The sequence below is a fragment of the Jaculus jaculus genome, chromosome 3 (genome assembly GCF_020740685.1).
Source record: "Jaculus jaculus isolate mJacJac1 chromosome 3, mJacJac1.mat.Y.cur, whole genome shotgun sequence".
Lineage (NCBI taxonomy): Eukaryota > Metazoa > Chordata > Mammalia > Rodentia > Dipodidae > Jaculus > Jaculus jaculus.
Window position 1 is genome coordinate 173,056,276 of NC_059104.1, and position 26,483 is coordinate 173,082,758.

General features: G+C 47.6%; 1 protein-coding gene across 1 annotated transcript in view; it reads left to right on the forward strand.

Moving 5' to 3' along the window:
• Positions 1-26,483, forward strand: part of Dnhd1 (dynein heavy chain domain 1) — a 62,614-nt gene that overhangs the window by 6,860 nt on the left and 29,271 nt on the right. Inside the window, exons 4-18 of the mRNA XM_045146136.1 lie at positions 1,513-1,716; positions 1,795-1,905; positions 3,847-4,003; positions 4,808-5,062; positions 5,162-5,299; positions 5,434-5,485; positions 11,708-11,970; positions 12,060-12,303; positions 17,532-17,689; positions 18,172-18,297; positions 18,396-18,672; positions 21,444-21,571; positions 21,685-21,883; positions 22,692-22,786; positions 23,352-23,556. Of these exons, the coding sequence (XP_045002071.1) occupies positions 1,513-1,716; positions 1,795-1,905; positions 3,847-4,003; positions 4,808-5,062; positions 5,162-5,299; positions 5,434-5,485; positions 11,708-11,970; positions 12,060-12,303; positions 17,532-17,689; positions 18,172-18,297; positions 18,396-18,672; positions 21,444-21,571; positions 21,685-21,883; positions 22,692-22,786; positions 23,352-23,556 (2,612 nt within the window). The remainder of the gene's footprint in view (positions 1-1,512; positions 1,717-1,794; positions 1,906-3,846; positions 4,004-4,807; positions 5,063-5,161; positions 5,300-5,433; positions 5,486-11,707; positions 11,971-12,059; positions 12,304-17,531; positions 17,690-18,171; positions 18,298-18,395; positions 18,673-21,443; positions 21,572-21,684; positions 21,884-22,691; positions 22,787-23,351; positions 23,557-26,483) is intronic.

The following is a 26,483-nucleotide window of genomic DNA, read 5'->3' on the forward strand; positions in this document are numbered from 1 at the left end:
TACTTTGTTCTTCACAGCTTTGAAATTATGTTGCATCTTACAGATTGATGGACTATCTCAATGGACGCATTTTTAAATTTTTAAAAAAATATTTTATGTATGTATTTATTTGATGGAGAGGGAGGGAGGGGGAGGGAGAGAGAGAGAGAGAGAGAGACAGACAGAGAGAGAGAGAGAGAGAGGAAGAGGCAGATATATAGAGAGAATGGGCACACCAGGGCCTCTAGCCTCTGCAAATGAACTCCAGATGCATGTGCCACCTTGTGCATCTGGCTTATGTGGGTACTGGGGAATCAAACCTGGGTCCTTGGGCTTCACAGGCAAGCACTTTAAACTGCTAAGCCATCTCTCCAGCCCCATTTTTAAAATTTTTAAAAGATATTTCAGGGCTGGAGAGATGGCTTAGTGGTTAAGGTGCTTGCCTGTGAAGCCTAACGACCCATGCTCAACTCCCCAGCTCTCACCTTAGCCAGATGCATACGGTGCTGCACATGCAAGAGTGCCCATGTGCACAAGGTGGCACACTATCCAGAGTTCCATTACAGTGGCTGGAGGCCCTGGTGCACCAATTCTTCCCCCCTCATAAAAAAAGACCAGTCTGTTGGGCTTGCCTAAAAACAAATTTTTTTTGCAGTTTTATTTATTTATTTGAGTGAGAGACAGAGGCAGATGGATAGATGATAGATAGATACAGATAGATAGATAGATTATAGATGAGAGATAGATCGATAGATAGATGATACAGAGAGAGAATGGGCATGGCAGGGCCTCCAGCTGCTGCAAACAAACTCCAGACACATGTGTCACCTTTGGCTTTACAGGCAAGTTCCTTAACCACTAAGCAATCTCTCTAGCCCAGGAAGCACTTTTTATCTTAGTTTTTAATAAAGTAATGGTGCAATTTATATTTGATGATGTCTTAAATTTGATGAGATATAAAATATCTCAGGCTTGAGAGATGACTCAACAGCTAAAGGTGCTTTCTGCACAGCCTGCAACTCAAATTCATCCTCCCCAGAACCCACATGAAGCTTCACACAGAGTGGTTCATGCATCTGTGACCCTAATGGGCCTAAGACAGTAGGAAGTAAAGCCACAGGAACACAAAGTGCATGGGCCAGCTAGACCGACTGGCGAGAGACTCTGTCCCAAAGAAGGCAGAAGAACAAACTGGAGTTTGTTTCCTGACCTCCATATATACACCATGGTGGCATGTGCACACAACACACACACACATTAATAAGTTAGTTAAAGAAAATCTGAAAATATGAACATGTTAGAATAGACTAAGTACCTTTTCTTCTTATCTTTGGATTAAATTTCTTCTCAATATTTGTTCCATCTTTCTAGTTTGAATATCCCCTCTTCCTACTTTCTACTACCCTCTTTCCTACTGCCTCTTTTTTTTTTAAAATCTCCCCCAATCCTTCTCTTATTCCTTTGTGAAATGTACACCAGTTCCTTTGGTTCTCACTGGTCAGAGATGTGGGTTTTTTGTTTGTTTTTTAATAGGCCATACAACCTGGTTGTGGTGCCACCAAACAAGGTGAATCCTGAGCACTATATCTTTTCTCCTTTTGGGGTCCTGCACGTCCATCCTGTGGAGGGCACTGATACCATGACGCTGGGTACCTGGCACCGCCACTCAGCTCTCTGGCAAGAGCTGCAGTCCATCCCATTCTTTAAGAATTGCCTCTTACGCAAGGCCTTGACCTGGTAGGTGACGATGGGGAAGGGATTAGCTGGGAAAATGGATAAGAGCAAGGGCAGGTTGTCCTTCTCCTCTAACCACAGTTGGAAGAAGAACGTGAAGTTGCAGGGGCTGCAGCGGATCAAAGCTTTCCTGTCGGATCATCTGCTCTTGGCTGTGCCCCACTTTGGAGCTGGGTTGCTTCATATTAGCAGGTGAGGTATTAAAAATAACTTCTGGGCTGGAGAGATGGCTTAGCAGTTAAGGGACTTACATGTGAAGCCCAAGGACTTATGCTCAACTCTCCAGGTCCCACGTAAGCCAGACACACAAGGTGACGCAAGTACGCAAGGTCACACGTGTGCACAAGGTGGCACACATCTCTAGAATTTGATTGTAGCGGCTGGAGGCCCTGGCATGCCAGTTCTCTCTCTCTCTCGCATAATAAAAATAAAAAGCCGGGCATGGTGGTGCACGCCTTTAATCCCAGCACTTGAGAGGCAGAGGGAGGAGTATTGCTGTGAGTTTGAGGCCACTTTGAAACTACAGAATGAATTCCAGGTCAGCCTGGGCTAGAGCAAAACCCTACCTCAAAAAACCTAAACAAATAAATAAATATTAACATTAAAAAGTTCAAGGTCAGCCTGGCTACATAGCAGATCCCATCCCATTTTGTTTGTTTGTTGTGTGTGTGTGTTACATGTGTTTGTTTGGTGTGTACTTTGTAATATATATATTTGCATTATATGTGTTTTGCGGTGTTGGTGACTGAGTCCGGGGCCTTGGGCCCGCTAGGCAAGGGCTACATGGAAGCTATTGCAGGAGAGCAGTGGTTAGGGCAAGACGTTCCGGTCATAGGACTTGAGTGTGGAGGTTGCATCTAAAGAAGACAGCCACTACTCCGTTCTAACTAGCCGACATTTAGGAATACAGGTTCACTGTGATTACCCACCTTAATTTTCAGGATATCCTGGTAGTCTACATTTTGTGATAAATTTTCTTATTTTTAACTCTGTCTTGAATTTTAATTAAAACATACATGGTATTGGCCAATTAAAACAACAGTGCATGTTGTAGAACTTTTCAAATTTGGAACCTCCTCTCTAGTTAATTTCCATCCTCCAGTGCTGCCTAGTCATCATGGAATAATTATTTTGTTTTTCTGAGACATGTCCCATGTAGCCCAGGATGGCTCCAAACATGTGGTATAGCCAAAGTTGGCCCTGAACTTTCAATTCTCCTGTCACAGCCTCCCAAGAGCTGGGATCCCAAGTAGAAATGCCTGCACCTGCTACTGGTGTAGTCCAAACATAAGCATTTGGGACGATTGGTAAATCCTGAAAACTAGCAAAGGACTTAACTCTTTGCACCTTAAGAGTTATAGGTCTGAAGACGAGGAGAAAGTCCAGCTAGGGGATGGAAATGAGATTATGAAATCACGCACCATTTTCAGTGCCCCTTAGGAGGTGCAGAATAAATAGCAACCATTTGTACATCCTCGTCATGATTATCTTACTTATTAAGGCTCTTCCATGTTGTTCAAGGAAGTTTAAGAGATGTGGATGGAGTGCTCTGAGGTTAAACAGGGAAGGTGGATAACAGAAGTGGGCTTCCTCAGGGATGGTCACATTATATGTTCAACACATTTTTTGGGGGGGTGGTTACAAGGTAGGGCCTTGTTTTGGCCTAGGCTGGCCTCAAACTCACAGCAATCCTCTACCTTTGCCTCCCAAGTGCTGAGATAAAAGGTGTGCACTCCCTGCTATTCCTTGCTTTTGATCTTAAAACCTAGCTGTCAACCTAGACTTTGTAGGTCCCACATTCAGCTTCCCTTACCCCAAGGAAGAACCCTTTTGTCTCTTCCAAGTCAGATCTTGGGGCTTATTTGAGCCTGTCTCCTACTAGAGTTCACTAAATATAAACATTTGTACATACCACAGGCATTTTCCAGATAATTCTCCAAATAACAAATTTCTGAACTCGAACTCTTCCAGCGAAATCTCAGGAGGAAGCTGTCACTACTGGGCTCTAGGAACATTATAGCTTTTGTAGACATTTGCTTGGTCGCTTGTGAGTCAGACTGGGAAGAGTTGGAAGGTGTTGAAAAAGGGAGGGCTGGGAATGCCAGCTCCAGCTAGCTTCCTCCTTGATTCCAGACTTCTGCAGGAGTTCTGCTCTGTGTCCTGGCTTCCCAAAGACCCAGAGCAGTGTTATGAGCTCGTGGACCTGAAGAAGGCTCTAGCCAAAGAGACTCACAAGGCTCTGCGGCTCCTTTGTCACTTTCTGCATCTCTGCACATCTGTCCTCCATCTGGTAAGAGGCTCTGGGTTATGCTCAGTGTTTTCTCCAAGCTGAGCTCTTTGGAGTTTCAGTCTTCTCTTAGTTAAGTTCCTTCTGGGATCCTCCATGTGACCTGGATACTTCCACTGGACCATCAGTGTCCTGTCTAGCAACAGTAGTTTCTGTACTGGGATAGATGGGCCAATAGTAGGTGAGCAGAGATGGACTCAAGCTTTCCCTAAGGATTGATCCCATTACAACATCTATTTTTTTCAGTTGTTTGTGTTAGTAAGGATTTTAATTTTTTAATGTTTTTATTATTTTTTATTTTATTTATTTGTAAGGAGGGAGGGAGAGAAGAGAGAGAAAAGGAAGGAGAGAGAAAGAGAGAGAGGAAAGGAGGGAGAGAATGTGTATGCCAGGGCCTCTAGTTACTGCACCATTTTGTGTATCTGGCTTTACATAGGTACTGGGGAAACAAACCCAGGTCATTAGGCTTTGAAAGTGAGTGTGTTGACTGAGAAGCCATTTCTCCAGCCCAGGGTTAGATGTTAAGAACTGGAGTCCTGAATTCTCCATGCTACATGTACCACCACAACTACCTCATCCCCGTAGTCCTTCAGCTGGTAGGCCTGGCCTATCACATTAGTGCATTTGTCCCTTTGCCATAGGTCTCTGATTTTGTGCCTTCCGTGATTACTCAAAAGTTTCTGGACTAACTAAAAAGGAGCCTTCCAGAAGCACGTGTAGATTCTGGGTTCCAGACACCAAGACCTTATTGCTTGTGCTCCATCCTTCTCTCTCTAATGTGTCTCCATCCCCTTTCCACCCTGTCAGGTTCATGAGGACACATACCACATGCAGCAGGGTCTGCAGGAGCGAGTGCAAAACTGGAACAGGATCAGGAAAGGCCAAGGCTCCGTCTACCTGCAGAGGGCGCTGCTCCGGCAGCTGCAGCGGAAGCTGCGGCAGGCAGAGACCTGGTTACTGAAGCTGGGAAAGTTGGCCCGTCTGGTCAACTACATGATCTGCCACAACCTTGTTTCCATCCTGCAACATGAAATAACCTCTTTTGTAGCTAACATTTTGCAAGTGAGGTAGTGGGTAGTGCTGGGCAGGTGATCAAGGTCCGGCTGATGGGGAATATACTCATATCTGACCCTACAACATCTCGTGATCCTTCTCTTACAGGTCCCGAGGCAAAACCCCTTTCTCTTATCTCAGCTGGTCTTTGATAACTCTGGCCAGCTAAGTCCTATGCCCTGTATTGAAGACATGATCCATATCCTAACCAACAGCCTGCAGTCGATGAAGACCTCTGCCCTGAAGGTATTCACAATTGGGCAGGGGCTGGCTATGGGAATTCCTAGCTCCTGTCTTCTTTGGAATCAGAAGCTCTCAGCCTGATTAGAACTCCTCATGGCTTGCTCATTTCTCCCCTTTCTTTGTATCATGGCATGAAGGTGATACAGTCTACAGACTCGAAGACTTCCGGGGAAGTGCTGGATTCTGAAGGTATTACAGGAGATGGAGTTGGGGGGAGGAAGGAAGGCTGAAAGGAAGGGAAAGGCGTATGTAAAGTGTGAATGGCGCGGGATGTGGACAGGAGGCTCAGCCTGCAGAGGTCAGGCCTTGGATATGGATGGAGCCCATGTGTTCTGCACATGTGTGCTGGGAAGTAGGAGAGGGCGAAGGGTGTTTTTGCTCACTAATTCATGAGCTGATGTAAAAATGTGCATAGTATATGGGTGTAAAAAGCACAAATACATGGTCTTTCTGCTTCTTTACTCAAAACTTGATAAGGTTTTTCTCCATTCTCATAGTTGCATCTTACTTATTGGTGAATTTATTTTGTTTTAGTTATTTATTTGCAAGGGGAGGGAGAAAGAGAGAGGATGAATGAGAATGCCACTCCCACAATTCATAAAATTCGCCCATGTGAAGTATATAGCCAAAAAGCTCTGAACAAATTTATAGCTGTGTAATGGTCACCACAGTCAATTTCAGAACATTTTATTCACTTTACTACCTCAGAAAAACCCTGCATAGCTATTAGTGATCATTTCCTACTTACCTCTTTTCTATTGTTCGTATTGGAAAAATTAGGTTTCCTTACCCTTTTTAAAATTTTTTTTTTAATTTATTTTCAAGGAGAGAGAGAGAATGGGCTTCTAGTTCCTACAAATGGAACTCCAGATGCATGCACCACCTTGTGCATCTGGCTGTATATGGGTACTGGAGAATCAAACTCAGGCCATCAGGCTTTGCAACCAAATGTCTTAGCCACTGAGCTATCTCTCCAGCTCCTATTACTCTGTTTTAAAAACAATTTTGTTAGAGAGAGAGAGAGAGAGTGCCTGGGTATGCCAGGGCCTCTTGCCACTACAAATTACAGATGCACGTGCCACTTTATGCATCTGGTTTTAGATGGGTACTAGGGAACTGAACCCAGGCCATGAGGCTTTACAAGCAAGCAAGTCCCTAACCACTGAGTAATCTTTCCAGCCCCTATAATCTTTTTCTTTTTCTTTCTTTCTTTTTTTTTTTGGTTTTTCGAGGTAGGGTCTCACTCTGGTCCAGGCTGACCTGGAATTAACTCTGTCATCTCAGGGTGGCCTTGAACTCATGGCAATCCTCCTACCTCTGCCTCCCGAGTGCTGGGATTAAAGGCGTGAGCCACCACGCCCGGCTCTTTTTCTTTTTTGAGGTAGGGTCTCAATACAACCCAGGCTGGCCTAGAATTCATTATGCAATCTCAGGGTGGCCTGATACAGCAATCCTCCTACTACTGTGCTACCCAAGTGCTAGGATTAAAGGCATACTCCACCATGCCCAGCCCCCCATAATCATTTTTTAACTCGCAGTTTTCTTCTCTGTTGTCTTACAGTGTTAAAAAAGAAAACGATGGCTCACTTTCTGTGCTTCCCTCCTGCAAGTCTGTCTGGGCTGTGTTACTGCTTACATCCTGCTCAGTTTTATCCTAGTGCTGGCATTTCCCCCTTAATGTCAAGCTTTATCCCAAAGAGAATCCCTGGGTGTTTGTTTCAGGAGTGCACAGGACGCAGATTGCTTTAGCTCCTGCAGGCCTTACCTTTGCAGCCACTGGAGCAAGTAGAAACTCCTTCCAGTTTTCCCTGTGATTCTCAGTTTTGTCTCCCACTGTCCAGAAAACACTGTTAGCTGTTTCTGTTGTTGTTGTTGTTTTGTGTGTCCAGAGCCTTGTTCCTCTGTTCCTGCTTCTTCATAAGTGCCTATGCCAAGTGGGTCCTGAGACTCTGGGTGGTTTGGTCCCAGTCACTTGTATCTTTCTCCTATCCGTTAAAAATGTCTTCCAGGCTGGAGAGATGGCTCAGCAGTTAAAGGTGCTTGCTTGCAAAGCCCAACAGCCCTGGTTCAATTCTCCAGAACCTATGAAAATCCAGATGTGCAGAGTGACACATGTATCTGGAGCCCTTTGCAGTGGGAAGAGGCTCTAATGTACCTACCCCCTCTCTCTCATTCATTCTTTCTGCTTGCAAATAAAAAAACATATTTTCAGTATATATTTGCAATATATATAAATAAAAAAATATATTTGCAAGTAGAGTGATATAAAGAGAAAAGAGAGAGAGAGAGAATAGGTGTGCCAGGGCCTTCGGCCACTGTAAATGAACTCCAGACACATGTGCTACTTTGTGTATCTGGTTTTACATGGGTACTGGGAAATTAAACTTGGGTTGTTAGGCTTTGCAGACAAGTGTCTTAACAGCTGAGCCATCTCTCCAACCCCCCTCCCCAATATTTTTAAATGTCGTCCATTGGTTTTAGTTTTAGTTGTGTTTTTTTCTCTTGCTTTTTTGTTTGTTTTTTCAGGGTAGGGTCTCCCTCTAGCCCAGGCTGACTTGGAATTCACTATGTAGTCTCAGGCTGGCCTTGAACTCATGGTGATCCTCCTACCTCTGCCTTCCAAGTGCTGCCATTAAAGGCGTGCATCACCATGCTCAGCTGGTTTTAGGTTTTTACTCTCTAATCTTTATGTCATTCTCTGTTCCTCTGGCATCAATTTCTTTTTGTACCTCTGTGGAACAGAGACTATAAGGTGTTGGCGCCAAGGGTCAAAGCAGGAGTAAAGCAATGAGGGCATTACAGTAATGCAGTGAGACGAAGGTGACCTGGCTGGAGTGAGGCTAGAAGGGAATAGTAGATGTGGTAGAATTACTTGGGTTCTGGATAGATACACTTTGAGTGAAGAGCTCCTGTGTGTTATTCAGACTTCCAAATGCTGTTAAAAATCTGAGAGAAAATTTATAAGGAAAAAAAAAAGACTTATTTTAGATCATGTGGCCAGAGGTTTTATCCATGCTTCTTCTTGTTCCATTGTGAAGGGCTTGGGGTGAGGCAGGATGGCACAGTGTGGTAGAGAAGGCTGCCAGGAAGCGGAGCTCATAACAAGAACACCAAGATATACCCTTTAGATTAAAGGCATGCCCTCGGCGTGACCCACTTCCTCCACTAGACCTCCCTTTCTGCGGTTCCATCGCCTCCCAATAGTCTACTCTGATTTTGAACCTGTCAGTGGGTTGAATTACTGCTTCAGTCATGTTCTGATCTTCCCTGGAAATGCCCTCATAGGCAGACCCAGAAGCGTGCTTCACCCCGGCATTTCTCCTAGGAATTTCTCATTACAGTCAGCTCACCGGTCAAGATAAGCTATCCCACCATTGGCTTTTATGAGAGAAGAGTCACAAGGGACTATAAAGGTTTGACTGGATGGCACAATCAGTAAAATGCTGGCTGTACGAGCGCAAGGACTTTCGTTCAGATCCCCAGCAGCCATGTGAAGGCCAAGCATGGTGGCAGGTGACTGTAATTCCAGCACTGGGGAGGTGGACACAGGGAATCCCCAGAGCTTGCTGGCGATTGAGTGTAGGTGAACAGGTGAGCTCCAGGTCTACTGAGAGAGTCTCTCAAAAAATAAGGTGGAGGAGCCGGGTGTGGTGGCGCACGCCTTTAATCCCAGCACTCATGAGGCAGAAGTAGGAGGATTGCCATGAGCTTGAGGCCACCCTGAGACTCCATAGTGAATTCCAAGTCAGCCTGGGCTAGAGTGAGACCCTATCTTGAAAAACCAAAATAATAATAATAATGATGCTGATGATGATGATGTGGAGGGCTGGAGAGATAGCTTAGTGGTTAAGGCCCTTGTCTGCAAAGCCTAAGTTTGATTCCCCAGGACCCACGTGAGCCCAATGTACAAGGTGGTGAATGCATCTGCAGTTTGTTTGCAGTTGCTGGAGACCCTGACATCTCTCTCTCTTTCCTTCTCTCTCTCTCCTCTCTTTCTCAAATAAATAATTAATAAATAAAAATATTTTAAAAATAAGATGGAAAGCCAGGCGTGGTAGTGCATGCTTTTAATCTCAGCACTTGGGAGGCAGAGGCAGGGGGACTGCCTCAAATTCAAGGCCACCCTGTGACTACATAGTTATTTGCAGGTCAGCCTGGGCCAGAATGAGACCCTATTTCAAAAACTCAAAAAATAAAAATAATTAAATAAAAAATAAAGTGGAGACCCAAGCTAATGTCCAAGATTAGACCAAGTTTAGTATCACCTGACTGGTATTTATTAATGTGTCGTTAGTATGTTTGTAGAGGAGCTGGTTCAACACTGTTCCCAGCTGGAAAATGGTGTTATCTACTTTATAATTAATTTAATCTTTTCTTTATCTTTGCTTCTCCATCTGTGAATGGGTGGCATTCCTTTTGTCCTTTACATGGGACTGTGAGAATAAGGAAGACTTTCTTACTTAAAAGGTAGCTAAGACATTACATGAGTGTTATAATGATTCATTTTACATGGAGCTTAAAATAATTGTCTGCTTTTCTCAAAGTATTATAAATATTTAAATGAGGGTTTTCTTGAAATCCTTTGAGGTAGAACTGTAATTTTTCCTAAATCTCTTTGAATTTTGATACATACTGACACCTTCAGTTTTCCTCTGTTAGTCCTGCCTTGAGAACGAGTCCTTTCCTTTCACACTGGTGACAAGTCACACAAGAGACTGAAGCCAGGTGGGTGTCTCAGTGTAGTCCACACAGTCCACCTCTCACTGCCTCCTCTTACCCTACTGTCCACAGAAACTACAGCCTTCTCATCTAAAGTCTAAATAAAAATCACATTTCTGAGGTAGAAAAAAAAGGTGGAAAAAATAAAATAAAATAAAATAAAAGGTGGAGAGAGATTTAGAAAAACACCCAACGTCCACCTCTGATCTGCACACACATGCACACATTCTCCACAAACATACAAAGACATTTACACACATGCATACACACACGTACAACAGACACACACACACACACACACAGACACACACACACACACACACACACACATATGGTTTTAACTGTAGCAACTGGAATAATGGAATTCCCTTATACTTCAAATAGAAGACTGGGAAACAAGTGATTCTACTGGAGGAGGGAAATCTGTACTCACTGGTGGTCTTGTTAAGTTAGAGTTTTGAGTTCATATTGGGCATCCAAGCAAAGATGTGGAATAGGTAGTGCTTTAAATGGGCTTAGAATTCATAGAGAGATCTGGGCTAGGGAGAAATTGAGAAGCAACTAGATGGTATTTAAAGCCATGAAGATGGGTGAGATGTAGAGAGTGAATACAGATGGAGAAAAGACCTGAGCTCTGAGCTTTAGGAGCGCTGTGTAATTTAGTATGGAAACAATAGATCTATTTATGAAAAATGATGTGTTTCTACCCATTTTAAAAATAATTTATTTGCAAGCAGAGAGAGAGGTAGAGAGAACAGAGACCGACAGAGAGAATGGGTGTGCCAGGGCCTCCAGCCATTGTAAACAAACTCCAGATGCATGTGCCTCTGTACATCTGGTTTTATGTGGGTACTAGGGAATCAAACCTGGTCATTAGACATTTGCAGGCAAATGCTTTAACTGCTGAGCCATCTCTCCAGCCCTCTACCCATTTTTTTATTTTTGCAAACGTTTTAACAGAAATACTGATCCTGACAGTTAATCAATTCTTAAAATGTTACTGGGGAAGCCAGGCTCAAGGACAGTTACTTATAGCTGATACTGAGGATTCTCCATAGATGTGTTCAATATCTGTTCCTACTTCCTCCTTCTGCAGAGGCTGGGGTGGTACAAACTGTATTTCACAAATTATATTTCTTGCTGGATTCATATAATTTAGGCTTCACCAATGAAATCTGTGTGAGGCTTCATATAAGTTGGGGAAAGAGTCAGGGCATATGCCATCCACTCTGCAGATAGCACAAAGGACAGGCAGTAGCTTTGTAGCTGGTGACGTGGTAATGACATCCAAACCTGCCTAACAGCACAGACTCCAGACGCTCAGCCTGGAGTGGCCTCAAGCTCACAATGATCCTCCTACCTCTGCCTCCCAAATGCTGGGATTAAAGGTGTGTGCCACCATGCCTGGCTCAGAGTGTTTATTGTTTGTTTGTTTGTTTTTAATATCTCCTTATAGCTCTGAAACCCATTTAATATGTTGTAATTATTCCCTTTTTGCTTGTACTAGTTAAGACCTATTCTCTGTACCTGAATTCTAATACATTCTTTCCATGGGCTGGATGTACTTTGTGTGATGTATAGATGTATATGTCACCTCGTTCATGTGCAGGGGATGGGTGTTTGAACTGAGAAAGGTTATGTGTGGGCTGTGGTGCGCACTCATGGCGATTCCATCATGCACTGCCCTAGAAGAAGATGCAGAGCAGGTCTCCAGCCCGGTCCTACAGATACCTAAGCTCCAGAGGCAGACCAGCGACGCCGTTCGCCTCTTCTGTGGCCCGAACGTAGGATTCGTTTTGCCCTGGAAGTCTCATGCAATTACTGATGTTTTGGAGGTCCACGGACACCGGGTGTGGGGCCAGTATTTGCCCCCCAATTATAACCAGGTGCAGGAGGAGCTGGACAACAATGCTCAGATCCAGCAGGCATTGAGCACACAACAGAAACTCCTGGACGTAAGAGTGGAGGTCTGGGGTATGAGGTGCTGCCCACCAGTTTCCACCACAGCCACTGCTTCTGCCTTACACACCATATCTATTCTTAGGGTATGTTCTTGGAGGTGCAAGAATTCTGCAGGGAACACCACTGGTTAGAAGGCATTTATGAGTTTCTGCAAGCCTGGGGGCCTCAGAAGCTAGAGAAGATGAGAGGCTGTCCCATCAAGGAGTACGTAGAAGTGGTGAGCCACCTGAGCATCTGGAAGACCCGTGTCTCAAGCATGCCTGTGGAGTTGCTCACAAAGGGCAAGTTGCTGCTGCTGAGCTGTCATGACCTCCAGGCAGAGCTGGGTGAGTACTGCACATCTACCCCAGAACACCCGCCCGGGCTCCTTCTTTTCACCATTCCTATGGGCAGCAGGGCTCATCCTGTTGTGCACTGGCTAAGTGCCCAAACCAGAAGCTGGTGGGACAGAGTAGGAAGCCACTAATTTAGGGTGTGGAGAGATGTCTCAGCAGGTAATGTTGCCCTTATGGGTGTGACCAGGACCATCTGCAACTCCAGTCCTACAGGGAGGCAAGACAGGCACACTTAGGGTGACAGGGAGGAGGGTGATGGAGGTGGACAGGCAGACACACTCAGGGTGATGGGGAGGAGGGTGATGGAGGTGGACGCGCAGACACACTCAGGGTGATGGGGAGGAGGGTGATGGAGGTGGACATGCAGACACACTCAGAGTGACGGGGAGGAGGGTGATGGAGGTGGACATGCAGAAACACTGGGGGTGACAGGGAGGAGGGTGATGGAGGTGGACATGCAGAAACACTGGGGGTGACAGGGAGGAGGGTGATGGAGATGGACACGCAGACACACTCGGGGCGACAGGGAGGAGGGTGATGGAGGTGGACACGCAGACACACTCGGGGTGACAGGGAGGAGGGTGATGGAGGTGGACATGCAGAAACACTGGGGGTGACAGGGAGGAGGGTGATGGAGATGGACACGCAGACACACTCGGGGCGACAGGGAGGAGGGTGATGGAGGTGGACACGCAGACACACTCGGGGTGACGGGGAGGAGGGTGATGGAGGTGGACACGCAGACACACTCGGGGCGACGGGGAGGAGGGTGATGGAGGTGGACACGCAGACACACTCGGGGCGACGGGGAGGAGGGTGATGGAGGTGGACACACAGACACACTCAGGGTGACGGGGAGGAGGGTGATGGAGGTGGACACGCAGACACACTCGGGGCGACAGGGAGGAGGGTGATGGAGGTGGACACGCAGACACACTCGGGGCGACGGGGAGGAGGGTGATGGAGGTGGACACGCAGACACACTCAGCGTGACGGGGAGGAGGGTGATGGAGGTGGACACGCAGACACACTCGGGGCGACAGGGAGGAGGGTGATGGAGGTGGACACGCAGACACACTCGGGGCAACAGGGAGGAGGGTGATGGAGGTGGACACGCAGACACACTCGGGGTGACGGGGAGGAGGGTGATGGAGGTGGACACACAGACACACTCGGGGTGACAGGGAGGAGGGTGATGGAGGTGGACACGCAGACACACTCGGGGTGACGGGGAGGAGGGTGATGGAGGAGGACACGCAGACACACTTGGGGCGACGGGGAGGAGGGTGATGGAGGTGGACACGCAGACACACTTGGGGCGACGGGGAGGAGGGTGATGGAGGTGGACGTGCAGACACACTCGGGGTGACGGGGAGGAGGGTGATGGAGGTGGACACGCAGACACACTCGGGGTGACGGGGAGGAGGGTGATGGAGGTGGACACGCAGACACACTCGGGGTGACGGGGAGGAGGGTGATGGAGGTGGACACGCAGACACACTCGGGGCGACGGGGAGGAGGGTGATGGAGGTGGACACGCAGACACACTCGGGGTGACGGGGAGGAGGGTGATGGAGGTGGACACGCAGACACACTCGGGGAGACGGGGAGGAGGGTGATGGAGGTGGACACGCAGACACACTCGGGGTGACGGGGAGGAGGGTGATGGAGGTGGTCACGCAGACACACTCGGGGTGACGGGGAGGAGGGTGATGGAGGTGGTCACGCAGACACACTCGGGGTGACGGGGAGGAGGGTGATGGAGGTGGTCACGCAGACACATTCGGGGTGACGGGGAGGAGGGTGATGGAGGTGGTCACGCAGACACACTTGGGGCGACGGGGAGGAGGGTGATGGAGGTGGACACGCAGACACACTCGGGGTGACGGGGAGGAGGGTGATGGAGGTGGACACGCAGACACACTCGGGGAGATGGGGAGGAGGGTGATGGAGGTGGACACGCAGTTACACTCGGGGTGACGGGGAGGAGGGTGATGGAGGTGGACACGCAGACACACTCGGGGTGACGGGGAGGAGGGTGATGGAGGTGGACGCGCAGACACACTCGGGGTGACGGGGAGGAGGGTGATGGAGGTGGACGCGCAGACACACTCGGGGAGACGGGGAGGAGGGTGATGGAGGTGGACACGCAGACACACTCGGGGAGACGGGGAGGAGGGTGATGGAGGTGGACACGCAGACACACTCGGGGCGACGGGGAGGAGGGTGATGGAGGTGGACGCGCAGACACACTCGGGGCGACGGGGAGGAGGGTGATGGAGGTGGACGTGCAGACACACTCGGGGTGACGGGGAGGAGGGTGATGGAGGTGGACGTGCAGACACACTCGGGGTGACGGGGAGGAGGGTGATGGAGGTGGACACGCAGACACACTCGGGGTGACGGGGAGGAGGGTGATGGAGGTGGACACGCAGACACACTCGGGGTGACGGGGAGGAGGGTGATGGAGGTGGACACGCAGACACACTCGGGGTGACGGGGAGGAGGGTGATGGAGGTGGACACGCAGACACACTCGGGGTGACGGGGAGGAGGGTGATGGAGGTGGACACGCAGACACACTCGGGGCGACGGGGAGGAGGGTGATGGAGGTGGACACGCAGACACACTTGGGGCGACAGGGAGGAGGGTGATGGAGGTGGACACGCAGACACACTCGGGGTGACGGGGAGGAGGGTGATGGAGGTAGACACGCAGACACACTCAGGGTGACGGGGAGGAGGGTGATGGATGTGGACACGCAGACACACTCGGGGAGACAGGGAGGAGGGTGATGGAGGTGGACACGCAGACACACTCAGGGCGACGGGGAGGAGGGTGATGGAGGTGGACACGCAGACACACTCGGGGTGGCAGGGAGGAGGGTGGTAATGGGGCATTTGTTGGGGTTCTAGCAGTGCCTCAGGAGGCGCCTCATATTTTGTTAAGTGCACTATCTGTCTGCTTGCATCTTGTCCTTGGTATATTATCTTCTTATCCTCTAACTCTGTTCCTTTTCTTCCTAAGTGCTCCATCTCCAGTAGGCCTATGCTGGCTAAGTTAGCCTTACAGAAATAGCATCTGCCTTTCCTCCTTCATCTACTTATCTCTGTTACATATAACCTGTCCCTAGTCGTTTCCATTCTTCTGCCTCCTGTTATCTCTCCAGCCTTTTTCCCTCTCATCTCCAGCTCTCAAAACCCAAGGCGTCCTGATGCTTTCTCAAACCATTGCTTCTTTGTACCACACAGTGTCGCTATTATCCTCCTATATCTGTCAGCTGGTTCTGCTGGTCCGAATGCAGCCCTATTGCACTGGCCTCCTTGTGGTCATGGACTAAAGGGGTGCTCTGCTCAACTCAGTGTCTCTCTAGTTGTCTTCCTGACATGTTTTGTTGTCCCATGTCTTGGTGCTAGGCCTCTCAGGCTCTATAAGTGTCATAGCCAACATCATATCTCAGTGACCTGCCTCCAAACTCACTGTTCTGCTTCCTGGTTGCAGAGATGCTGATAGGGGATAAACTGGCTGACTTCTCACACAAAATTATACAGAACATTATTAAATGGCTAAAATATTACATCTATAATATACGTGTATATAATGCAACATGTACATATTTATTTTATATATGCTTGCATTTGTAACTTGAGATATAATAGAATGAAGACTGGCCTCCTTTATTATTTTGTCATGCTAACCTTAATATTAAACTTAATTAATCTCTCCAAGCCTCAACCTGCTTTTTAGTAAAATAAATAACTTACCCTGAGGCTGGGGAAATGGCTCAGTGGGTTAGCACAAGGGCCCGAGACTGCCTGAGTTTGATCCCCAGCACTCATATAAAACCCAGGTACGGACCCGCACACACACACACACACACACACACACACACACCTACGGTCCCATTCTTATTGGGGGTGGACAAGAGAATCACTGGGGCTGGCTCATCAGTCATTCCAACCAAAAATCCAGCAGCTACAAGCTTAGCGAGGGACTCTATTTCCAGAGGAAAAATAATAAAATGAGGACCTCCGATGCTCTCTGTTCCCCTCACAGATGTGCATGAACTCTACATACAAACACTACACAATACATACGACACACGTGCCAATATGTACATATATAAAATAAATCAGTTTAATGGAACTCTATGAGGATAAAAATTACTTAATATAGGTAACGTATTTGAAATTATATCTGGTCTATAATAAGCCCTCAATGGTGAATTTGGTGGTATGCCATATTTCTGTATTATATTTATATTCTGTGCATATTTTAATATTACTAAGAAATATCTTATGGAATGTCAGAGTTTAGATGGCATCATTATTTTTTCCTTTTTGGTTGTATATAAAATACAATGCTTTTTTTTTTTCTTGGTTTTTCAAGGTAGGGTAGGGTGTCACTCTGGTCCAGGCTGACCTGGAATTAACTCTGTAGTCTCAGGGTGGCCTCAAACTCATAGCGATCCTCCTATCCCTGCCTCCCGAGTGCTAGGATTAAAGGCGTGCGCCACCATGCCTGGCTACAATGCTTTTTATTCTTAGTGATAGCTTAGATTTGATGGAGTGTATCATACGGATGTTATTCCTGCTCTCTGAGACAATGAACTTGTTCATGTTACCCGTGGAAGTTTCCAGGAGTGCTGTCTAAACCTGTAACCTTCTAAGCCTCTTTACTTGAATCCTTAAAAAGTCAAAAGATGAGCTGGGTGCAGTGGCGTTGGCCTGTAATCCAACATTCTCGAGACAGAAGCAGGAGGACTGCAAGCTGGAGGCCAGCTTCAGTTACACAGTAAGACCCTTTGTGTCTCCAAAAATAAATAAATAAGACAGACTGAGCCCTCTTCTTGGACCCTTCTATCAGAGGGAAGTATGACTACAGGGGAGAGCCAGGAAGGACTATTGCGGTCACGAGCACATCCGTTCTGTGGCCTTGCTCAGGATGTTTCATTCACGGGGAGCATTAAAACCTCTAGCACATTCCACTTCCATGTCCTCCTCCTCCTCCTCCTCTGAGGCCTCCCGGAGCCCCCTCCCTTCCCTGTGCCCCTTACCACACTGGGAGAATCCGCTGTGGCTGTCCATCTCTGCGTGTGTCTCTGCCATCACGTTGTGAGGAGTTTTCTGTCTTGCCCGTTCTCCATTGTCTAGCAGCACAGCATTCCCAGCAGCCCTTCTTTTCCGTGTGTCCCCTAATGCTTGGCTCCCCGGTCTCCAGAATCCAAGCTGGCCAGCACAAGGAGGGACATTCTCGCACAGGTGCAGGAGGAATGCTGGAGCCGCAATCAGCAGCTCATGGCAGAGCTCACAGACTTCCTGAAGGTCTTCCAGACTATCAACTCAGACATTCATGCCATCGGCCCGTGCTCCCAAAAGGTGGGCTCTTCCCGCCTGGGCTTCCCAGCTTGTCCGGGGCCCACCCTGCCCAGAGGCTCAGGTGTCCACTGAGCTCCCAGTGGGACCTGATGCTCTAAAAGTGTGCTCACACAAGTGATCGCCCCTTGCTAATTCTCATCCTGTTCACGTGGTGTTCAAGTTTCCCCACATCAGGAAGAGGACCTGGTAATATAATGGAAGAGATAGGGCCACGTTTGCAGAGGTGTGGCTCCGCAGCGTGAAGGTCGAGTCATTTGGGGCTATGTTGCTGTGCCAACGGGTTAAGGTCGGGTGGGTGAGAATTAAATTCTAAATTGTCTTCAGAGGCCTGGGTCCACTGAGGGTGTGACCCCAGCTTTCCCGTGACCCCAGATGGCTCTGGAATATCTACTCTAAAGGGTGGAATTGTCCCTTGGGGGGTGGACCCAAAGAGGGGTGCTGGTTTGTCAGCATGGTGGTCTCATGCTGTAACTGCTCTGCAGTTGAATGAAGCCACCGAGCAGTTCCTCCAGCTGGAGGAGCGCGTGGAATACATCCGGTCCCTCCACGAGATCCTCCGCAACCACAGCGGCCTCTACAGCGCTGAGAACGAAGCGCTGGACATCGCGGTGAGAGGGCGGATCAGGGAGTCAGTCGCCCATCGCTCTCGGTATCCCCCCCCCCACCTCCAGAACCATACCTCATTGTCCCTTCGCTTGCCCCACAGCTTCTGGACATGTGGGAGGCATTTCAGTTTGAGAGAAATCAGGCCTCAGAGTATCTCATCAGCAAGCGGCATGCCATTGTGCCCAAGCTGCAGCAGCTGATGTCAGGGGCCGTGGCGGAGCTGGAAGGCCTGCTGGAGAAGGCCCTGTCTGGCCCATTCATGGATCCCGCACAAGATCACAGGAACATGGAGCACCAGCTCATCTTCCTGGAGCATCAGTACCAGAACACAGTCGGCTACTTCAAGGAACTACACAACGCCTACACCACCTTCACGGGTACTGAGGATATAATCTCTACCCCTCCACCATCACCCTGTGATAAGAAAAGGGTGGGAGGCTGGAGGGATGGCTTAGCAGTTAAGGCATTTGCCTGCAAAACCAGAGGACCCAGGTTCGATTCCCCTAGGACCCACGTTAGCCACATGCACAAGGGGGCACACGGGACTGGAGTTCTTTTGCAGTGGCTGGAGGCCCTGGCGTGTCCATTCTCTTTCTCTCCCTCTTTCTCTGTCAATAAATAAATAAAATAAAATATTAAAAAAAAAAAAAGAAAAGAGATCTGGGCATGGTGGCGCACGCCTTTAATCCCAGCACTCGGGAGGCAGAGGTAGGAGGATCACCACGAGTTCGAGGACACCCTGAGGCTACATAGTGAATTCCAGGTCAGTCTGAGCTAGAGTGAGACCCTACCTCAAAAGCCCCCCCCCCAAAAGCGTGGGGACTCAGAGTTCTTCTGTGTCCCCTGTGATCCTAAGCAAAAGCAAGCCCAAGGAATCACATACCTCCATCAGTGTCTATTGTAAACAGATATTGCAAGACAAAGTGTTTAGTGGATACAGGGCCTCACTATCTGGTAGGTAAGCAAATAACTTCATTAGAATGGGATGGAGTTGGGGGGCTTAAAATCCAATGCAAGAACCAGGCATGGTGGTGCACACCTTTAATCCCAGCACTTGGAAGACAGAGATAGGAGGATTGATATGAGCTCAAGGCCACCCTAAGACATACATAGTGAATTCCAGGTCAGCCTGGGCTAGAGTGAGACCCTATCTCAGAAAAAAAAAAAAAAATCAATGCAAGAGAAATGTGTGCCCTCATTGGAAAGCAAAGCCTTTGTACAGTCTTGGTCAGTGTAGTCCTATAGAAAGCCGCAGGCTACAGAGATTCCCCAGTACCTACATAAAGCCAGAGGCACAAAGTGGTACATGTGTATTGGAAGTTACTGAGTAGACAGTAGAAAAATGTCCATTAAAGGGAATTTAACCCTCAAGTTTGTCTTTATCTTTTTAGGTGTTTGGAAATAGCTGCTTTTTCCGATAGAAGGAGTGTTTTTTTAAAAAAAATCTGTCCAATATTTGATGTTAAGTCTATGATTTCTTTGGAATTCAAGCACATGGATTGGAAGGGCTCAGAGTTACTACCATTTTATTTTTGTAAGGTCAGAACTCGAATAGTCTAGTGATCCCCAGATTTTTTTTTTTTTTTTGAGGTAGGATCTCACTCTAGCCCAGGCTGATCCAGAATTCACTCTGTAGTCCCAGGCTGGCCTCAAACTCACAGTGATCTTCCTACCTCTGCCTCCCAAGTGCTGAAATTAAAGGCATGCACCACCACAACTGGCTGATTCTCAGATTCTTAATATTCTGAGATCTCCATGATGAACAATATTCACCCATAAATGATGATGCATGGTTCCTAGCATTTGAGTATGACTCTGTCACTTTTCTCCCTCTCAAAAGAGTACATAGAACTCAAGTGGGCAAGAATGACACTGTTACAGCAATAGTCTGAACTGTGGTTTGATAGCTTTTAACTACATTATAAACCTCACTACTATAATAATTACTATTACTTTTGGCACATATCTCACAACTGATGATAAATAATTGGCTAAGAACTAGTACATTGCCTTGTGAGATGAATGGAGGGGATAATTGGCAGTAGTCAACACAATGGGAGCTTCCCCATTTACCCGCATGTGGGCCAGGTCTGTATATATCTATTTTTTCTATGAATTTATCTTGGACTTGAGAGTTTATTTACTGATTATTCATTCTACACTTACTTGTTGAGTATCTGCTATCTGCCAAGCTTGAAGCTCATCAATGAATAAACAACAAAACGCCTTCCGTAATGGACCCAGTGTTCTAGCTGGCAAAGAAAGACAATAAATACTAAAATATAACTAAATTATGTAGTATACCAGAAAGTGATAAATAGTCCAGAAAAAAAAAAAGCAGAAGGATAAAAGTGATTGGTAATGCTAAGGAGGGTGGAGAGTAATTTTGGAGGGGGTGATGTTTTTGAGGTAGGGTCTCACTCTAGCCCAGGCTGACTCACACTCACTCTTTAGTCCCAGATTAGCCTTGAACTCATGATGATCATCCTACCTTTGCCTCCCAAGTGCTGGGATTAAAGGCTTGTGCCACCATGCCACCATACCTAGTTTGACAGCAATTATTTCTTTTTTTTTTTTTTTTTTTTTTTTTTTTTGGTTTTTCAATGTAGGGTCTCACTCTAGCCCAGGCTGACCTGGAATTCACTATGGAGTCTCAGGGTGGCCTCGAACTCACAGCAATCCTCCTACCTCTGCCTCCCGAGTGCTGGGATTAAAGGCGTGCACCACCATGCCCGGCTTGACAGCAATTATTAATGGGATAGTTTACATAGGCCTCATTTAAGAACTTGGAGTGGGTGAGGGTTCTCTGTGGGGAGTTTTCCAGAATGAATGAACTGCAAGTCAGAGTCCCTTAGCAAGAGGGCCCATGCTGGCATCTGTGAGCCACATTTGAGTCCAGTATGTCTGATATAGCTGTAAGTGACCTGGAGATCAATAGACAGGAGTCCTTCCCTTTCACTGATAGTCATGCTTTCCCAGACAGTCTTTCTTTGGAAATTACTACTTGTGTGGGCCCCATCTCTACCCTTGAACTAAACAGTTGACATAGGCACACGCCATCATTTTCTGAACCATCTCTTCTGTCATTAAGGGCTCTTGGTTGACTATTCCCCAAGCAGCTAAGGTGTAAGCCAGCTCTCTCCCACAGGAGATGAGTGTCCTATAACCCTGCCCATCTGTGGGACCCGCCCTATGGTGCAGCAGCAGCACATCTGGCATCTGTACCGAGTCATCTCTGAGAGCTTCAGCGAGTGGAAGTGCATAGCTTTTGCTAAGGTGCTGGCTGGTGTTCCTTCGTAGAGTTCTGCCTGCGGGGGGGGGGGGGTGCAGGGGAGGTTGCTGGGTCTGAGTGAGAGACTCTAAAGTTGACAGCTCTCTATTCGCTACAGTTCAGTCTTTCAATGGCCTGGGAGAAGACAGAAGGGTGGCTGACAGAGGCTGCACGGATCAGCACAACCCTGGGCCTGCACAGCCCTGTGCTGCAACGCTGCATGCGCATGCTGGAGGAGTTTCGCAGCCACCTGCCCTTACTCACCAAGCTGGCCAGCCTCCATCTGCAGAACCTTAACTGCCAAGCCCTCTTCAGAGGTGTGTTTGGTTAGATTCAGGGTAGGGAGGAGGAAGGGATACACGGTTTCACTACAGTTCCTTGCTGATCCTACTGGAAGTACATTCCTTCCTTTGTCATTTCTTTCACTTCACATACCCTAAAGCTCCTTTCATCTAGGGGACAGTTTCTAACGTTCCTTGTTCCAATGTATGTAAGGTCCTCTCGACTAGTGGGAATCACAGTCAGGCCGGGGTCGCAGCTCTTGGTTTTGACTTACGCTCTCGACCTTTGATTCTGGGTTGTTTACTCATGTTTACTCTGTGATCTGCACTGAGGGCTGAGCTGGGCTGGACTCTGGGTCCTGGATCTGAGGTTTTGGTTTAGGAAAGAAATGAATTGTGAGGGAGCCTGGGACAGGGCTCAGTGGCTGGATGTGCTTGCTTGCAAAGTCTACTGGCCCCAGCTGCAAAAAAGTGGCTCAAGTGCCTGGTGTTTGTTTACTGTAGAAAGACACCCTGGCATGCATACACACACACACACACACACACACACACACACACACACACACACAGATAAAAAAAGTTTTTTGGCCTTTGAGGTATGGTCTTGCTCTAGCCCAGGCTGACCTGGAATTCACTATGTAGCCTCAGGGTGGCTTCAAAACCACAGTGATCCTCCCACCTCTGCCTCCCAAGTGCTGGGATTAAAGCCAAGTGCCACCTCATGCAGCAAAAGTGATGTTTGTTTGTTTGTTTCTTTGTTTTTAAAGAAATGGGTTGTGGGTTATGTGCTGGAGTCGGCTACATCCTGGTGTTATTGTCACGTGTCTCTTCTACCCGCATGTAGCATTAGGCTTGGGTAGTCTCCACACGATGGAACATGTTACCCTGGGCCGGCTGCTCAATTGTCCACTGCTGGAGTTTGCAGATCGCATTAACCAGGTAGGAACCACAGGAAGGAAGGAAGAAGATGGTTGAAGCTTAGGACTTGTAATAAAACCAATCAGGGTCCAACAGTCCCTTAAGACATGGGGCCAGCGGTGGTTGGCATGTGGGTGAGTGGGAGGTTGAGATTGTTGACTTCCTAGAGGTAGAAATAGTCTAGGTCTCCAGCTGAGGATCTGATGGGCAGTTCTAGACTCTGTTGTAACTCAGTGTCCCCCTGGCAGAAGGAAATGGGTGACAGCCTCACAGTGGTAAGCCCACAGGATGGCGGTTGTTCCCTCAGCATTTGCCTGTTCCCAGAGAGCATGAGCTGGCTGAGGTACCATCTTGCAGGAGGCTGCTCCATCATAGGGCTGGTTCTGGGCCGGAGCAGTTAGATAGATGCTGCTGTGGGTGAATGACTGAAACTTAGCAGTCACTCCCCCTCATCTGGGAGACCGCCACTCTCCTGAGCCCCGACCCTCAGGTTCTGCTTTAAACCCGATCTCAAGTTCCACTTGCAGGGCTATCATATGTCTGAGCCATTAGCCAGTCTTGGTTTCTGAGACACCCTCTGTTCCAGGTCTGGCAGTGTGACAATGAACGAATTCATGCCCAAGAGAACCTGCAGCGGCTGCAGCAGTACTGGGAGGGGCGCCAGCTGCGCCTGGTCAACTTCATCCTGCACGTGCCCTACGAGCCCCCGGTCTCAGAGCGCAAGAAGCAGGCCCACCACAGCCCCCAGTGGGAGGTAGTGGCCAAGGACAGTGGCACCTTCCTCCTCTCAGGTGAGGCAGCCTTTGTGACCCAGTGAATGCCTCTGGCTAGAGGCCTTTTTCATCTACCATGTCCACCAACTCCTGTCAGATCTGGCTCCTTTCTATTTATTTATTTATTTATTTATTTATTTATTTATTTATTTATTGAGGTAGGGTCTCACTCTAGCTCAGGCTGACCTGGATTTCACTATGTAGTCTCAAGGTGGCCTCAAACTCACAGTGATCCTCCTACCTCTGCCTCCCAAGTGCTGGGATTAAAGGCGTGCGCCACCACGCCCTGCAAAGACACATTCTTACTAGAAAGCCTGAGGCATCAGTCTGAGGCAAGACAGCATCTTCCAGTCTTCCATTTTAAGCTCTGTGGGAGCACCCTACACACCTCATCCTCTTCCCACTCAGTGCCTTTTTTCTTTCCTTTCAGGCGTACTCAGATATTCTTCATGGTTCTGTCTCTCTCCACCTTTCAATGCTCTGTCCTCTGGACTGAAACCTGCTGTCTGATTTTACACTTTATTAATTCTTTCCCTCGTTAAATTCATGGGGAGTTTTGTGGCAAACACAAGACATGCCGAGATTTGCAGTCCAGCAAGAAACCTAGAATAGCATAATTTAAGTGCATGATGAAACACCATATTGAGGACATTAGGTGAGGCAGGAGACTGGTTAAGAGCCCATGGAGATGCGGGGTAGTATTCCTTTAGACAGAAGCTCATGCTGACTCTTGAAGGAGGAGGAGTTGCCAAACTTGCAAGGAGAGAACCTGCCAGGCACGGAATTGCACAGGCTTCAGCATGGACCATACAGGAGGACATGCAGGAGATGTTCTCTTATCTGACATAATTGGAACTAAATTTGTGAATTCAAAAAGTTATGGGGGCTGGAGAGATGGCACTTGCCTGTGAAGCCTAAGGACCCAAGTTTTATTCCCCAGTACCCACATAAGCCAGATGCATAAGATGGTCTGGAGTTTGTTCGTAGTAGCTAGAGGCCCTGGCACACCCATTCTCTCTATTCTCTGCCACCTGCCTCTTCCCCTCTCTCTCCCTCCATCTCTCAAAAAAATAAATAAATAAGCTGGGTATGGTGGTACATGCCTTTAATCTCAGTACTTGGGAAGCAGAGGTAGCATGATCACCATGAGTTTGAGGCCACCCTGAGAATACAGAGGCAATCCCAGGTCAGTCTGTGCTAGAGTGAGACCCTACCTCAAAAAACCAAATAAATAAACAAACAAACAAATATATATACATTTAAAGTTATGGGCTGGAGAAACGGCTTAGTGGTTATGGTGTTTTCCTATGAAGCCAAAGGATCCAGGTTTGATTACCCAGGATCCATGTAAGCCAAACACACAAGATGCCACATGCATTTGGAGTTCATTTTCAGTGGCTGAAGGCCCTGGCACACCCATTCTCTCTCTCTCTCTTTCCCTCCCTCACTTTCTCTCTATTTGCCTCTCAAGTGCTGGGATTAAAGGATGCATGTGAGCTCGGTACGGTGGCACACACCTTTAATCCCAGCACTTGGAAGGCAGAAGTAGGAGGATCACCATGGATTCAAGGCCACCCTGAGACTACATAGTGAATTCCAGGTCAGCCTGGGCTAGAGTGACACCTTACCTCAAAAAACCAAAAAATATAAATAAATAAATAAAATACATGAGGCTATGGGAGACATTTCATGCAAACTTCCGCCGCATCCACTAAAGGACCTCTAGTTCACTCGGGCTGGAGCCCACAGAACAGTGCTCTAGAAAGAGCAGGCACATGCAGCTGAAGAGGACAGATCACGCAAGAAGTCTTATGGGCCACACCCTCTGGGCTGGTGAGATAGATCAGTGGGTAATATGCATGTTTTACAAGTGTGAATACCTGAGGTGACCCCCATACCCATATAAAATGCTAGACATGACAACAGATACCTATAATCTCACCACAGGAGAGGCAGACAGGAGGTTCCTGGAACTCTCTGGTGAGCCGGTTTAGCTTAATTGGTGAGCTCCAGGCCAATGAGAAACCCTGACTCAAAGAGACGCAGATCTTTCTGAGGATAACCATCAAGGTTATCCTTTTGCCTTCAAACATGCATACACACTTCACAAAAAAATTGTGCCAACACATGTATGAACATGCATATACACATATATAACACACACAATAATTTACTCAATAACATGTAAGTAATGGAGAAATGTGGGGTTTTTTTGAGGTCGGGTCTTGCTCTAGCCAGGCTGACCTGGAATTCACTCTATAGTCTCAGGGTGGCCTTGAGCTCACAGTGATCCTTCTACCTTGGACTCCCAAGTGCTAGAATTAAAGGTGTGTGCCACCACGTGCAGCCTTTAATTTTGAAAAAAAAGTATTTTTATTTATTTATTTGCATTCAGAGAGAGAGAGAGGGAGAGAGACAGAGACAGAGAGAGAATAGACATACCAGGGCCTCCAGCCACTGCAGACAAATTCCAGACATATGAGCCACTTTGTACATCTAGCTTTATGTTCATACTGGGAAATTGAACCCAGGTTGTTAGGCTTTCCAGGCAAACACCTTAACTGCTGAGCAAGCTCTCTAGCCCTGGCCTTTAATTTTTAAAATTTATTTGCAAGAGAGAGAGAGACTAAGAGAAGAGAGGGAGGGAGTGAGGGTGTGCCAGGGCCTCTAGAAGCTGCAAACGAACTCCGATGCATGCACCACACTTTGTGCAACTGGCTTTATGTGAGTACTGAGGATTTGAACCTGTGCCATTAGGCTTTGCAAGCAAGTGCCTTAACATCTGAGCCACCTCTCCAGTCCCCCAAAAAATGTTTGCTGTTTTTAGGGGGGGGTGTTGCACTATCTGATTTTTAGTTTAATATAAGGAATGGGTTGGAAGGAGGCAAAGACTGAAGACTGAAAGATTAGATCAGAGACAACTGATGTATTTCAAGTAAAAAACA